This window comes from Diadema antillarum, unplaced genomic scaffold (genome assembly GCF_040938485.1).
Source record: "Diadema antillarum isolate AM-2024a unplaced genomic scaffold, OU_Dant_1.0 seq00001348_RagTag, whole genome shotgun sequence".
Classification (NCBI taxonomy): Eukaryota; Metazoa; Echinodermata; class Echinoidea; order Diadematoida; family Diadematidae; genus Diadema; species Diadema antillarum.
The window spans coordinates 276,212-293,203 of NW_027272113.1; the positions used below are offsets into that span (position 1 = coordinate 276,212).

At 40.5% G+C, this 16,992-nt stretch overlaps 1 protein-coding gene and 1 pseudogene across 1 annotated transcript; both read left to right on the plus strand.

The window, feature by feature from the left end:
* Positions 1 to 1,720: 1,720 nt before the first annotated feature.
* LOC139708553 (heat shock 70 kDa protein IV-like) lies at positions 1,721 to 4,872 on the plus strand. Its single transcript, XM_071620495.1, has 2 exons — positions 1,721 to 1,908; positions 3,126 to 4,872. Exons 1-2 carry the CDS (start codon positions 1,721 to 1,723, stop codon positions 4,870 to 4,872), a joined length of 1,935 nt encoding a protein of 644 aa, XP_071476596.1.
* A 6,984-nt stretch (positions 4,873 to 11,856) lies between these two features.
* LOC139708538 (heat shock 70 kDa protein IV-like) lies at positions 11,857 to 15,543 on the plus strand (annotated as a pseudogene).
* The last annotated feature ends 1,449 nt before the right edge of the window (positions 15,544 to 16,992 follow it).

Below are 16,992 nucleotides of genomic sequence, written 5' to 3' on the forward strand. Positions count from 1 at the left end.
CGAAACCAATTAAAGAATAATTCAAGACAATTTACATAATTTCACATCAGGTAGTAGGTAAAGGGGTAGTGCTATGTAGGGATTCTTAAGGAATTTAATGCGGTCCCCTAGCAGATATAAATAATTCATATATATATACATATGATGTTATATATATATATATATATGTTATTAAACCTACATCCATCTACCAATTACATGCAGATAACATGATAATTGCATCTTGGCAGTTAAATATCAGTCTGCTACTTTACAATGAAACTTCACCTTGCTGAAATCTAGTCTGCCTTCACTGTGAAACTTTGCTTTCCTGATATAATGTGTATATAATAGTTCAATTCTGACTCGCAGTTTTATGCCTGGCTTAAGATCATGCATAAATACGCATGGCTTGTGAGGCGGACGCGAGGCTTACTCGTGATACAGCTTTGTGGAAAACTTCTATTTCTGGTAACTTGTGCGTATATAAAGTTACGCAACATTCATGAGACAAGCATGAGTTGTGTTAAACTTTTTTTTTTTCATTTAAGCCACCCCCTGTCCTCATGTCAAAGTTGAATAAACATTTCAAGCACATTTTATTGTATTTTTCAAGCATCAAAATCTATCTGGGGGTAGAGTTGTATTCTTCCATCTACGGGTATAGCACCGTAGAGATCACCCTCGGGCAAATAGATTCTGACCTCCCTGAGTTACCCATGTGCATCAAAGCAGTTAATCTTTGTATACTGTACTTGTTCCTCTTCGTATGAAAAAAAATGTAGAGCTCTAGTTCTATACTGTTGGGCAAAATAGTTCAGTCACTTTTCATGAAATATCCGTTCCTTTCTTCTGTTTGATATATTTAACTACTCTCTTTAAAGTCAACCGAAACTGAAAGTGTATTTTACATTAAACTCTTTTTTTGCGTTTTTTTTCATCCTATGATTCTTTCCCCACCTGCTCCTAAATTCGTCAGTTCTCGATTATGTCGATGAATTCCAGTTAATATCTACTTGGTGTAAACCTATGTCGTTATAAGAGAGGGGAAGTGTGTGTGTGTGTGTGTGTGTGTGTGTGTGTGTGTGTAAAAGAGACGGAGAGAGAGGGGGAGTGAAACTAATGTCCTTTGTGTTGTGTGCATACCTTTGTCTACAATAGATTCGCAGAGAATAAAAGAAAGAATGGGGATTTCATCGTTGTCGAACGTTCTTTCATCCTTGAATTTAATGGAGCGTTGATACATTAAATCCCCTTTTTATCAGTTAGAGGTATTTTGCAAGGACCTCCTAAATATCTACTGGTGCATGTGATAAGAAAAAAAATCGAACAAATAAACAAACAGACAAACACTACAGGAAATTAAAGTAGTTAAAGTACTCAATGACACGAAAAATGTGGAAAGGGGGAAATTAAGAAAGGCAATTGCTCCAATGAGAAGGTAGAATTTATTGCAACGCAGACGCGCTTGCGCACTTCTATCCAGGATTAACGGGACTGCGGCCTGCAATCCTTATGATGCTATTCACAGCCAACACCCATCACCACCACGCAACTGCTCTTGAAGGGACTAGTCACAGAATTAAGATTGAGAACACCCGATAACTCTCTTATACTCAATTCATCTTTCAGTCTGCACGAGTTTGGTGATTTGTTTTCGCCTCATCTTCAAGAGGTCATTACTTAACCTTAGCCAGCACTATCTTGTCATTTACGCCTGTCTCTCAACATCGAAAGAAAAATGGCTCAGGGGAAAGCTCCAGCTATTGGAATCGACTTGGGAACGACCTACTCGTGTGTCGGTGTCTTCCAGAACGGTAAAGTCGAAATCATTGCCAACGACCAGGGAAACCGAACCACACCGAGCTATGTCGCCTTCACCGATACGGAGAGGCTCATCGGAGATGCCGCAAAGAACCAAGTTGCTATGTAAGTTTACCTGTTCAGATGCATTGACATTACTTGTTTTTATCTTTAGTGACATGTATTGCCCTAATCCCAAATATGTTCTGGTGACAAACAATCACTAGCTTTAGTTTGTTTTCCAGGTTCCGTGATATAACGCGGATACAAAATGACAGTTAATCAATTATAGTGACTAAATTCGAAGCTTTGATTCGAGGAATAGTTGTTGGCTTTCAACAAGAGAGAACTTAACGTCTGTCTTTCTCTGGTACAGAAAGGGATAAACAGCAATAATGAGTAAAATGAAATGATAAAAGAGGTGTATTACCAAACACACAAAAATAGTTTAATGGCCTTACTCGGAGAATTAAGCTTGTAATTTTTTCTGTGAGCTGAATTTCCAAAGAGTTGAAGGATAAAGTAATTGAGTTTGAGGAGATAAGTACCGGCAGGAACACAATGATGCCACTAACGCACAAATTCAGTATTTGATATTCTTAAAAAAAAAGCATTTGTCCTCTCATATGCAATCCTAAAAATCAAAGTAAAACAAGACAACAATGAAAATTAAAGTAAACACACAGACAATAAAAAATAAGGAATCAAATTGCAGATGACCTCTCGTGTTCACGTTACATGTCGCAGAAACACAAGATAATTAGTGCTCATAGCAGGTCTGTTTTTACAATTCGACCTCATGTACATTTTGAGAAATCCCTTTTGTCAAAAGTTTAACATGAGGAAGAGAGCAACAAATTTTTCATTTAATTTCAGCCATATTTTGTTTATAATCATAACATTTCTATAATCATACTACAGTGTGTGTGTGTGTGTGCGATTGATATTGTGTTTACGTACACACGCGATCACGTCAACAAAGTTCAGGGCCTCGTTTCATAAAACTTATTATCAGTGACAAGCTGTCATAGTTGTTATAAGCTACAGAAATCCTTGCATCTGATTGGCAAGGAGTAAATTTGTCATAAAAATGTGGCAATTGATGAAACAGGACTCTGGTTTGTCCATCAGACCGGAAAATTTGTAATGTTGTCTACGATTTTGTGCCAATCAAAGTTATGACAGTAACCAATTTTACCTACTCTTTCCCAATCTCTCAGATAGGTAGTAAAATTTAGATTCCATCATTTGTTGAAGAGACACGATGATATTCTCTGCAAGAATCATTCCTCATGATTTTATGAGTTCATGCCTTTTCGTTTTTCCCCCAAATTTTCATCTAGGAATCCGAGGAATACAATCTTCGATGCTAAACGATTGATCGGAAGACGATTCGCAGATGACGTGGTGCAATCGGACATGAAGCACTGGCCTTTTGCTGTGGTTGGCCGCGACGGCAAACCCATGTTGCAGGCAGAGTACATGGGAGAAACAAAGACCTTTGCCCCGGAAGAGATCAGCTCAATGGTCCTGACCAAAATGAAGGAAACAGCCGAGGCTTACCTGGGTCAAAAGGTCACCAATGCGGTCATCACCGTACCGGCTTACTTCAACGACGCTCAACGCCAGGCGACCAAGGACGCAGGGGTGATCGCAGGTCTGAACGTCATGCGCATCATCAACGAGCCAACAGCGGCGGCCCTGGCGTACGGGCTCGATAAAAAGGTGGACCAGGAACAAAACGTACTCATTTTCGATCTCGGAGGAGGAACATTTGATGTCTCCGTTCTTTCCATTGATGAAGGACTCTTTCAGGTGGAATCGACATCAGGGAATACTCATTTGGGTGGTGAGGACTTTGATAACCGGCTAGTCAATCATCTGGTAGACGAGTTTAAACGCAAGCAGAGGAAGGACATTAGATCAAACGTACGATCCCTTCGTCGTCTTCGGACCGCGGCTGAACGAGCGAAGAGGACTTTGTCGAGTAGCACACAGGCAAGCATCGAGGTGGATTCTCTGTTCGAAGGAATCGACTTCTACACCACCATCACCCGAGCCCGCTTCGAAGAATTATGCGGTAGTCTCTTTAAGTCATGCCTCGAGCCAGTTCAGAAAGCACTGGTGGACTCTAAACTGGACAAAAAGAAGATTGACTCTGTTGTTATGATAGGTGGATCCACCCGTATTCCGAAAGTGCAGAACCTTCTGAGGGATTACTTTGACGGCAAAGAACTGAACAAGTCCATCAATCCAGACGAAGCTGTGGCTTATGGTGCAGCAGTCCAGGCAGCCATCTTATCTGGTGATCAGAGCGAGGAAATCAAGGAGGTCCTGCTGGTTGACGTAACTCCTCTGTCTCTGGGCATTGAAACAGCTGGTGGCGTGATGACACCCCTCATCAAGAGAAATACTACTATTCCACACAAGGAAAGCCAGGTTTTCACTACGTACGCAGACAACCAGCCGGGTGTCCACATTCAGGTGTATGAGGGAGAGAGGGCCTTGACCAAGGACAACAACCGACTTGGACACTTCGAACTAGGCAATATTCCTCCTGCTCCAAGAGGGGTGCCACAGATTGAGGTGACCTTCGACGTCGACGCCAACGGCATCATGAACGTGACCGCCAAAGACAAGAGCACCGGTCGCAGCAACAAGATCACGATCACCAACGACGGCAGCCGACTCTCCAAGGAGGAAATCGACCGCATGGTCAGTGAGGCCGAAAAGTTCAAAGCTGAGGACGATCAGAATCGAGAGAGAATCGCCGCAAAACACCAAATCGAGGGTTACGCCCTTGACGTAAAGGCCGCCATCAACGACCAGTCTGCGGAGAGTGTCCTCACCGCAGACGACAAAGAGACCGTCCTCCAGGCAGCGAACGAAGCCATTCAGTGGGTGGACGCCAACAACCTGGCATCGAAGGAAGAATACGTGCATCAGTTTGAGGAGCTGCAGAAGAAATGCGTGCCAATTATGTCCAAGCTGCACGGTGGGGCTGCAAGGTCTCCAGGCTCCCAGGAGACGGGTCCACAGGCGGCCGGCTCTACCGGAAGCGGTGGTCCTACTATTGAAGAAGTGGACTAGACTTCCACATGACCAGGGCCGGCGGATCGTTTTCAGAAGTGGGGGGGGGGGGGGGGCAGTGCCACGCAGAAACACTATTACTCACTATTCATGCTCACTATTCAAGATCTCTATCTATTTCTTTTTAGTTCCACATACGTACTTCCGGGTTTAAAAAGTGTGGGGGTGGGGGAGACCCCCAAAGTGGTGACACCTTATGTATTCCTTTGTATGGTGCACAAAAAGTGCGGAACCCTCCTCGGTTCCGCCGGCCATGATGACGAGTGACGACTGAATCACATTTGCCTCCTCAGAGGTTCATTGCTCATCCATTCTTTCAGGACTAACCATATCAATGCAGTGCGTGTGTTTTGTTTCTATCAATGGCAAGTAAATCATAATACCTGATTAATTAGAAAAATTGGCCTACACGAAACAATAACTTTTCTTAATCTCCACTTTAAGCGCATTGGTTCCACAGCCATTATTGCGACGAGTTTCAAGCAGCAAGGATACTTAGTTTTTTGATATCTTGGGGACGGTTCTAGGAGTTATTTTCCATTTGGGTTTTTTGAATAGAGACTGTAGGTGATGTACTTGCTTTTGATTCACAGAAGGCAAAAGGACACAAAATTAGAATCTTGTTCATGAAACTATCTCAAGAATATACGTTTAATTCCATTTAATATTTGCTATTTCTCCCGAAAATGTATCGTATCTCCATCATTTTTTTTTTGTAGGATATTTTGCAGTCTTCATATCTTAGAGAAATGTATATTGTTAAGAAAGTGACTTATGGTGTATTGACAAGAAAAAATTTACGAAATTTGTTTGATGTATAAGTGCCAGCAAAATTTATGTTTCGTAACAGCCACTAACGGATTTTTTTTTTCTATTCATCGTACTAATGTCACGTAAATCTGACCTTTTTCACGAAATACACTATTTTTTTTTTGTATTTTGATGTTTCAAAATCCTTATGTGCATTCATATGTTTCATGATATGTTATGTTTATTTTTTATGCATATATTTTGTGGGGTAATTTTATGGTATGTTGTTTTAATGCTTTTTTATTACATCTACATTATGATTATGTCAGTTTATGTACAAATTGATAAATCATTCCCTTCCTTTTGCGTTTGACTCCATGTTTATTCAAAATAAAACTGTACATTCATACCCCACTAGACAAACCAATAAATTCCATTTACCACTGTCTAGGACGATTTTTGCAAAGTCTAGTTCTCCTTCGCTGGACCTAAATTTTGGAATTCCCTTGACAGCAGCATAAAACAATCTCTAAGTTTTAACACTTTTACTTTGAAATTAAAGAAAATGTCTATCAATTCTTATATCACTGGGGATTTGCATTTCGAAAGTTGCTAACTGATTTCATTGCTGTTAATGTCTTTACTTTGTTTAATCTATTTCATAACTGTTATATAAATTACTTATAGATAGTGCACTTCTTGGTAAGACCAAAGTCTCATGTGCCCTATCATTGACCCTTGAACTCTTCCTCCTTTGCCCTTTTCTCTCTCTTCCTCTGTCTTCCTGTCCCCTTCTGGCCTTTGACCTCCTATTTATTCTTTCCAGGCGTATATAAGAGAGCAGCTTTGTTTCTGTCTGTGTGTGCGTTTTGTGTGCGTATTCGTTTTATGTTCTGTTTCCCCGAGTTATGAGTGTCCCAGACCATTATTCCTCTGGTGTTCAGATGGCACCACTTAGGTATTTGATTATAGAATTACGGTGGCCCGGAATAACAACAGCAGCGTCAATAACAAAGCAAAAATATACTATTCTATTTTGTCTCTTTATTTCTGTGTTTCTTTTATTACGGCTGTGTTGCATAATTATATGACCTAAATTTTCTTGTCTCTTAGCATTTCACTAGGAATCAGGATTATAGATGCCGGCACATTAAACTTCAAAAAAAAAAAAAATCATCCTCAAACTATTTCAGGAGAAGTTTCACTAAATGTAAATTGACTCGTTTGGATTACAGTGTAAGTGAATGCAGTGATATTATCAAAACACTTAAATGAAGCTTGAGGAAAATTATGAATTTTGAAAGCTTCGGTGCCGCCATCTCTGGGTGTGAAGACTACAACAGTTTGTGACGTCACTGCAGAACAATGATATAAAGAGAAATAAAAGAGATTCCTCAAAATTTCATCGTTAATGGAAAGTACACATTCCTTTTATTTGTTATTGAAACATATTTAAGGTAATGTTATTTCTCTTACTTTCTGACATAGGCAAGTCACTTATTGCTCTTTCTTGGTGCCGGAAATATGGAATTTTGCAGTAAGCAAACTTTACTCGTAATTAGACCTGAGAGGGGAAAAAGATCAAATGCGAGGGGAGGCTCCACAAGACCCAGGTGGTCATTTACACACACACACACACACACACACGCATATATATATATATATATATATATATATATATATATATACATATATATATATGTATATATATATATATATATATATATATATATATATATATAACATATGTATGTGTAAACCAACACACTGGAATTCTCAAAGTATAAAACGCACACGGACGAATTCCTCGAACATAAAATCTTGCAAGAGGGCAAAGAATCCAGGATACGGACCATCAGGAATTGAGCCTTTGTGTGAAATTCTTTGGAAGGACAAACAGGTTGGAAAGAAAAGAGGGCTTAGCATAAAAAAGCTATTATGGCAATTCGTCATTCAGTAGGATTAAGATTCTTGTCTCCTTCCCTTTTTTTCCTTGAGAGGGTCTTAGGTTTGCCGCCAAAGTCAGTGACGGATCCAGAGGGAGTGCACCGGGCGCGCGCGCCCCTCTTTATTTTTTGTTTAAAAGAAAACCAAAACAAACAAACAAACAAATAAATAATAACGTGTGTGTGTTGGGGGGGGGGGGGGTTGCCTGCGCCCCCTTTAATTTTGCAAAGGCGCCTCCCCTTTACGGAATTCCTGGATCCGCCCCTGAAAGTGGTTGTTGACTGTTAGCATCGACTCTTCGGGGCCATCCCATGAGCTTTTGACACTCACGATACGACCCCCGAGGTAGACATAGATTATTATTATGTCTATGGGTTATACACCCGCGAGTCATTTATGTACAACCCGTGAGATAGAAATTTGTCCAATACGACCAGTCTATTCTTCGTGGACGGTGCAGTACGTGGGTCTATATTTGACTTTACATCGAACGCGCAGGTCTTGTTGACACATTCACTGTCCAGCTTGAGGGCTATATATACCTAGACTTGTATGACTCGTGAGCTGCGCTGTATAGCTCATGAGCTGTATGACTCAGATCGTGTGTGTCTGGCTTAAGTATCCTGCTGGTGGGCTGTCTACTAATGACTCGTGAGCTGTACTTATATAGCACGTGTGCTGTAAGACTCGTCAGATTTATAAGTCGCGGACAGTATGACTCGTGGCAGTGTGACTCGTGGGTGTCTGGCTTAAAGGTATTATCCCACATTTGTAAACCTGCAGCAATTGGTCTCATAATTAGCATGGAGTTTGGGTATGATTGCAGTAACACCTGTGCAAAATTTCGTTCCAATTAGTCCATTACTTTCATAAAAATAAATGAAAATGCACCGTATGCATGCGTATAACGCTCGATAGCTCCGGTCCACGTACGTAATGCATGCCATACATGTGTAAGTTACATGTACGTAGCTAGCCCGCGCTCGTAATTCGATTTTGGGTCGGGTTGACCCGATTTGAAAATTGATTTTAAAACGATGATTTTCTCTCTTTTATCGAATGGTATAGACAAAGAGCAACAGGTGAGGTATGTTACTGTTATAACTTGTACTTGAAGTCGTATTGAACCTGTTTTATTATGCAGTTTTGATTTTCGTGGGTTTGCAAATGTGGGCTAATACCTTTAAACATCTAGCTCGTGGATGTCCACCATGAGGGATTACCTTTAATGGTCAACGTTGACAGTTAACAAAAACCTGTTACGATAGCGGGCAGCGGCAAATAATCCCACTCACCACCTGCCTCTTCGCGTCTAGCTACTAACTAATGAAGTTCCTTTAGAGCAGAGACTGGTAAGAATGACGTCATATTTACGTCTTTTTTTACTTTGTGTTAGAAATCATGTTGGCGCCACATGTTTACATCTTTAAGACGACAATTTGCATCAATTTGCAGACAAAAGTAAGTTTTGCATCATCCCTCTTGGATTTGCGTTGTCGGAAGATTAGCATCTCTCAAGTTGATCGATATTTCTGGTAATGAATGTGAAGGAGTGTAAGACATTTGTGGAGTTCAATCATCGTGGTTGTACAAAGAAATATTTTCAGAAGGTAAGGGGTTCAATATGTTCTTGAATTTCAAGAACATGTTCAATTACTATTATTTAGAAGAACATGGCAGGGAAGGGGCGCAGTGAGTTATACAGCAAATGGAGGGTGTGGGACGGGTTATTTCCTTTTCCATTTTTAGAATGGAAAATCAACGATATCGTGTACAGATTTAGTGCATTATAATGTGAAGGATTTTCAATCAATAAAGTAACAGAAGCATTAGTTGAATAAAGAGATAAACCCTCAAACAAATTGAAATATTAAAAAAAGTATTGAAAAAAAAAACAATTGAAAACACATTGAAATATAATGATATGGTGCATACTTTAGGTGTAATATCTTGGATTTTCTTCAATCAAAATTGAAAGCCCTGCGTTGGTTAATTATCTCAAGTTGCAATAGAAAGTCTCTGGAAATGGATTGCGCTCATCGGCACTGACAAAAATTCTTTAAAGGGCAAGTCCATCTTCATATGCATATGGAATGAGTGAATACAGCAGTATATAGTAGAACACATCAATGAAAGTTTAGGGAAAATCGGATAATCCGTTCAAAAGTTATACATATTTAAAGTATCTGCACAATCACTGCTGGATGAGAAGACTATATACAGTGCATAATGTCACATGCGTACAACGATATATCATAATCAAATATAGAGTGCACATTTCCTCGACTCGTCGCTGACGTATGTTATGGGTAGTGTTATTCCACCTTGCCTTTTTGAAGAGGGAAGTCAAGTGTTTTTATTATGCGAGAAAAGTGAAAAAATCTCGTATTTTGTTATATTTTCTTTATATCGATGTACACATGTGACATCACAAGCTGCAGTAGTCTTCTCATCTAGCAGTGACTAAGCAGAAACTTCAGAAATTCATAACTTTGGAACGGATTGTCCGATTTTCTCTCAAACTCTTGGTGATGTGTTTTATCAATATTGCTGCATTCACTAATAATCCACATGGATTGTCTATGAAGGTGGCAAGGAAGTAAAAATCTAATACATTGATCCCCTAGTCAAAAGAGAGAAAAAAGGGGGCGATATCTTAAGGAGGGGTAGAACTAGTACTCCCCCTTGCCAAATTTGGGTCATACCGTCTCTCAGATATCACCCTCAACCATTCAATCAGAGGTCAGACCTCAACCATGCGGGAATAGAGGGGGGGGGGGTGATATCCCTATCAAGGTAATTTGTATATACGGAGGAGTTTGATCACTTCTTTTGGTACATTTAAAATCTGAAATATCACTCTTTTGTTGCATTATGGAGCATTGGGGACAAGTTTTCAGTTTCCCTGTTGTTCAAGCCGACCCTGCTCGCCAGCGAGTCCCCCCCCCCCCCCCCCCTCTTTCCTGGCTTGATCAAGCGGTTATCACATTTGAGTGATAACTGGGTGCTCTAACTCAGGAGAGTCACTGTGAGCTTGTATAGAACTGGGTTTATTTGCTGTGAAAAATTGCTCCTTTTCCACACACCAGCCATTTAAGGATAATCAAATTCAATTCAGGAGTGGGGGGGGGGGGGAAGGAATGGCCGTTAAGATTTTGCAGGTAAAACAACTCACCCATTTCACAAAGAAGCTTAGTCTGACCTCGTTCTGGTAGACCGGGTAAAAGAGTGGTGGTTCACAAAGGATGTTTTCGTAACTACACTTTCCGACTCGCTTTAAGCACAGACCTACGAGGCCACCACCATTCAGGGTGCAGCACCTTGATGCTTTGGTATTAAGTCTGGCCGCCGTCGACGATAACTGGAGGTACTCGTCCCCTGATATTGGAAATGTGTGTACTAAATGATATACATGTATTTCCTAGGAATATATGTCATGGTGATACAGGAGTACAAGTCATATTCATGTACAATACAATGTAGATTCAAAGTACATAAGTACATGTATAAACAATCAAAGTTCGAAGTCCTTTTTTACTGAAAAATTTCTGTAACTTTTTGTTTATCACGATGGTACACTAATATGAAAATAAACATTATATAATATAAAAACTAAAAAAAGAATAAAATACTTTTATCAGTTTGTGGGTTAGCCGCACATCTTAAATTTCCATTGATCCGTTCTGCTATATAGTACTTCTGTTTTCTGAATCAACGCATTTGTTAGGAGGGAGAAGTCTACCCTAAAACCATGCTAACCTGAAAAGCCTCCTCTGTTTACGTTTCATTTTATTTACGAAGTTTTTATGTTTTAAGTTTTAATAGGTTGTATGAACTGCTTGTTGCTGGAAAGGTCAATTAAGAGTTATTGCCCTTTTTCCACCTTTTACGAGAGAGAAAGACAAAGATAGTTGGTATGCAGCGGCCTTTGTTGAAAACAAATGAATGCTCTTATAGGTGAGAAATGAAGGAACCGAATTAATGTAAACCCTCCCAACAGACGCAGTTGTGTGCACCCACCACTAGTCAGTACTTAATCTTTTGATTCGAATCCGAAGGTCATCAAGCCTTTGAAAAGATGGCCTCGAGACGGACGAATACTGCTCGCCATAAATTTGATATCGTCTCTGTCTATATTATGAATCGAGCCTGTCTCATGATCACAATGATCACGGTGTGTATTGCTATATGTTGCTGGCCTATCTCATCCAATTCTCAACAATCTTATTATTCCATCTGATTATCATCTTTATTTGAGCACATTTCCAGACAGCACGATAGGTGAAAATGACTCCGAGAAAAGCACCAGCTATCGGGATCGACCTGGGAACATCGTACACGAGGGTAGCTGTCTTTCGGGACGGGAAAGTCGAGGTAATTCCAGACGAGCAGTTGGGTGATGCGACATTTTTTATGTTTGCCCTAGCGTGAAGATATTTCATGGCGCCAATATTGTCGCAGGAGCATATGTGAAGGAACCCTTAAGTTGAGACGTTTTCGATTAAAACTGCTCGAAAACGAAGGAAACAGTAAGAAAGTGAGGACTACTCTTTGAATCATAACTTTAAGAATGTTCCTTGTTATCTCACGATAAAATGGAAAGGTTTTATCATGATAATGGACATAAAATGTTTGAAAATTACGCTTAGCCCATTTTGCGACCAAACTGTTCATATTGTAGTTACGTAAATATATGTGTGTATACTGTACGTGGGAGTGTGTACATGTAAATACATGTGTCATGTATTTATGTATATATATATATATATATATATATATATATATACATGTGTATGTGTGTGTGTATGTATATATACACGCCATCACGACATACATAATATTCCACAATGTATAAGTCGATATGTATGGAGCAGAACTCTCTGTATAGTGTGTGTGTGTGTGTGTGTGTGTGCCTTTCACTAGACTAGACTCTTTGAAAACCGACTTCACTCATTAATGTTCTCCTTCATGCTGATTAACAGTCACCAGACAATGAAGAGCCAAAATGGTCGTCTTCTAACGCTGCCCTGATCCTATTAATGTCTGATAAGTCCACATCTTGTTGAGATGGTTCTTCAGAATGGTATACAGCAGTACTGTCATGACACACCAGCAGGATCAGCGAGGATGGCGTAAAGATAATTGAAGATGTTGCATTCATCCTGATTTCGACGCCTATCTTGATTATGGGGTCCATTATCTCTCACTCTGAGATCTTAGCACAGTTCTTCCAGGATTGCTTCTTTATACATTGAAAGCACAGCTCATAACTTGTGCTTTTTTTTTTGCAAACGCTTTGTTACGTGTTGATGAAAGTAACACGATACACATGTGATCGGAATCCTGAACTTGTTCACGGCATTGTTTGACTTTTAATGGCATGCCCATCTTGTGACAAGATGTGATTTGTCATCTGTGAATGAGATCACGCTTCAAAGTTTAATGACAATCCATGGATACTTCATTTGTTTGTTTGTTTGCTTGTTTATTTTATTGTTCCACATTCCACATTTCAAAAAATAAACCATAAACATAAAAAACACGAGTGAATTGTCAAATAAAGCTTTTAAGACAATTAAATACGTGAAATGATATGTGGAATATATATACAAAGAAGCATTGCTTGTAGGATGTAGATTCCCAGATGCTGATACGAAATTAATTCTTACTCATTGTTACTTCATATTTACATTTGACAGGAATGACAATTTATGAATTGGGGATATAAACATGTCGAAGAATAAAAAAAAAAGAAAAAACAAAAGAAGACAAAGAAAATAATTTCCCCTGCAGAAAATTTCTGGGGTGTTGCGTGATCACTTGAGCGAGGTATAGTTCAGATAGTGTACAATAGAAGGAACACAAACTATGCACGAAGAAGGTCCAGAGGTATAAGAAATCGCGAACGACGCACATGTTAGATGCAATGACAGAAACACAAATGAACACAGAATGTCGAGGAGGATTGAAAAATAGCTATAAGTATGAATTCAGAAAAAAAAACATATGTAATTTTATGCTTAAATGAATTAAGAGACTGAGAGAATTGAGAATTAAGAGACTATGGAGACTGAGATGATGTGCATGTGCCTCCTCCATTCTAGGAGAACCCATAAAATGTGGATTAATCTCGCAGTTGTGATGTTCCAAACCATTCCAATCAACTATTATCTTGAGCTAAAACAGTTTAGAAAGCGTGTGAGTGACAACATCTTGCATTACAGGTAATCTTTTGGAGACAGGGAACTTTCTGAACAAAATAGTATCACACCTTTTAGAAATCTATAAACTGGGGGAAATTTCAGGCTAATCGAAGGACATTGAATATGCAATTACCATAATATTTACGAAATCAAATACTGAAGATTAGAGATGTTGATAATAAGCTTATTACCTGATTGGTATACGAAAGATATGCAGCAATGGGTTCCCGCTAAGTACCTTAAAAGGACCACAATCAGTGTTACTATGACTATGAAGTTTAATTTTCTTCTTCTCTTTTCTGTGCAGAAATCCAAGAAACGCAATATTCGACGTCAAGCGTGCGATCGGAAGACGATTCAAGGAGGACGCGGTGATGGCGGGCAAGAAACACTGGCCATTCAATGTAGTTAACCGACAGGGCAAACCCGTGTTTCAAGTAGACCACATGGGACAGTCTATGATCTTTGCCCCGGAAGAGATTAGCGCCATGATCCTGACGAAGATGAAGGAGACAGCAGAAGTGTACCTGGGTCGCAAGGTTACCGAAGCCGTGATCACCGTACCGGCCCATTTCAACAACGCACAGCGTCAGGCCACAGTAGACGCCGGAGTGATTGCGGGGCTCAAGGTCCTGCGCATCATAAACGAGCCATCAGCGACAGCCCTGGCCTATGCACTTGATAACAATGGAATCAATAGAAGGGTATTGATCTTCGATCTTGGAGGGGCAAACTTGACATATCCATTATCTCCATAGAAGACGACAAAATTGAGGTCAACGCGACTATGGGGGATAGGCATCTGGGCGGTGAGGACTTCGACATCAGGCTCGTCAACTATCTAGTGAGGGAGTTCAGGTATGCCTACAAGAGGGATATCACCTACAACCAGTCTGCACTTTGCCGCCTTCGAACAGCAGCGGAGCATGCGAAGAGGACTCTGTCCAGCAGCTCCCAGGCAGACGTCAACGTGGAATCAGTTTTTAAAGAAATCAGCTTGAACGCCACCATCACCAGAGATGTACTGGACGATGAATGCTCTGATCTCTACCGAGGATGCATTGTATTACTGGATAAACTCTTTCTCGCGTCTGACTTTGAGAAAGAAGACATCGATTCGGTTGTATTGGTCGGGGGAGCGACCCGCATGGCAAAATTGCGGGAAACTATTTACAACTACTTCAATCAGAGAGAACTTGATATATCCCTCAATGAAGACGAAGGAGTGGTCTGCGGAGCAGCCATTCAGGCAGCGATCTTATCCGGTAACGGCAGCCGGGAGATTCGTAACGTCACCCTCACAGACGCAATCCCGTGGTCCATTCGTGTCGAAACTACCGGTGGCATGGTTTCACATTTGTTTGAGAGGAACATGGGCATACCGGCGAGCCTATCGCAATCTTTCCCGACTTGTTCACACAACCAGACTTTTTTTCACATCAGAGTGTTCGAGGGAGAACGGACCCTCGTTAGAAAGAACAACCTGCTCGGGTACTTTGAACTATCCGGCATCCCGCCTGCCCCTAAAGGGGTGCTGAAGATCGACGTCGTATTCTACATCGACGACAACGGGATTTTGCACGTGACTATTGGAGAGGAAGAATCCAATACCAAGGTCGAGGTCAGCGGCGACATGGGTCGACTTTCAAAGGGAAAACTCGACATCGTTGTCAAAGAATCTCAAGTAGAAAGGTTCCCAGCGACCGACGCTAATTCAAATGAATTCTCTCTCCTGCCATGCAGTGTCCGCGGTGTTCTTAACTTGACGTGACAATTACAAGACATGGTGAAGACATAGCTTTTTGGGAAAAATGAGAAACAGGTGATAAGGGTATATAATATTAGCAATTTTGTGTTTTATACTGGCCGTTTCCAAAGGTTCGGCCCACAAAAGTTTTAGCATGTCTCATTCATACCGATGTGTATCATGTGTATGACCGTGTATATAAAATTAACCTTAGTGTCACTTGCTGATGAGGTTGACTGATTTCTACAACTTCAGTTCTCTACGTTTCATCCAAATTGAAGAATGTTCAACTAATTACGTAATATTAAGCGGTGAACATGGATCAATCATCTGTTATTCTTGGGGGCTTTACGGTGTAATGAAAAATCGCATTTCTGTATAAGCACAAGACAGTATAACAAAAATTGAATTTGTCATAATGATTATTTTCTCTCAAGTTAACTTTTTTTGTGTGGTTTGAAATCCCTGTTTTTGCGAGACCTGGCTGTAAATCAGACAACGCGTTAGAAGCGTGAGATAGACCCCTGAGGCAAGGGACTTGGTATGTCCGTACATGGATCAGGGTACGATAATATTTTCATTAAAAAAACACAGTTCCATGACTAGTGTATATCTTTGCTGTGAGGAATTAAGATATTTCAGAACCAGCAATGAGCTGGCAAAGCCTGCAAATTACGCACAGCCACTGATCTGCCTGTAGATGAACCGAGGAAATAGTCACTGTTTGATGAGGAAGCATGCAAGGAATTTATTTCCCTCACCTTTCATAGAGATGGAGAAGAAGATTCTTCCATTTGATCCATCTGCTATTCATTGCATTGTACCAGGTAGGTGGGAAGAGATCACCTTCTTAGTATCCCTGGTTCGTTTTGGTTGAAGAATTTTCTACAGCTTCTCCACCGTCACTGATTCTTAAAGTGGCTATGCATTATACTTTTCGATTATCTTCAATTCCGTGGCCGATTAAACGCATTCAACCAGTTCTATTCACTAGTGACCTATCTCCGACATAAAGATAATTATCTGCTGAATTCCAGAGCTGCCAATTTAATGATTGTAAAAATGATTATCTCTTCAGTGATATCCGCCAAGAACTCAATGGCTTGTAGTGTATGATGCCAACAAGAGCGCCAGAACACTTTCATTTGTTTCCTGTTTTGTTTTATTTTGGTTGTTGTTGTAATTTTTTTTTCTGGGGGGGGGGGGGGCAAAATTTCGACGGGGGCACATTACATGTGACGGTGTGAGGTCCTCGGCGAGGGAGCCAAGCGGGGAGAGGGTGTGGGATGGGGGACACCCCCACCAATCCCAAGCACTGCAATGGACTATGATTCTAACTTAAGGGTGTGCATTTAATTTTATTTGACGGTGTAAGATCCTAGGTGAGGGAGGGGATGGGGTGGAGTGTAGGAGGTGTGGGAAGGACGATAACCCCCCCCCCCCCCGTGGTACAGGGGCTTTTTCTAAAAACGT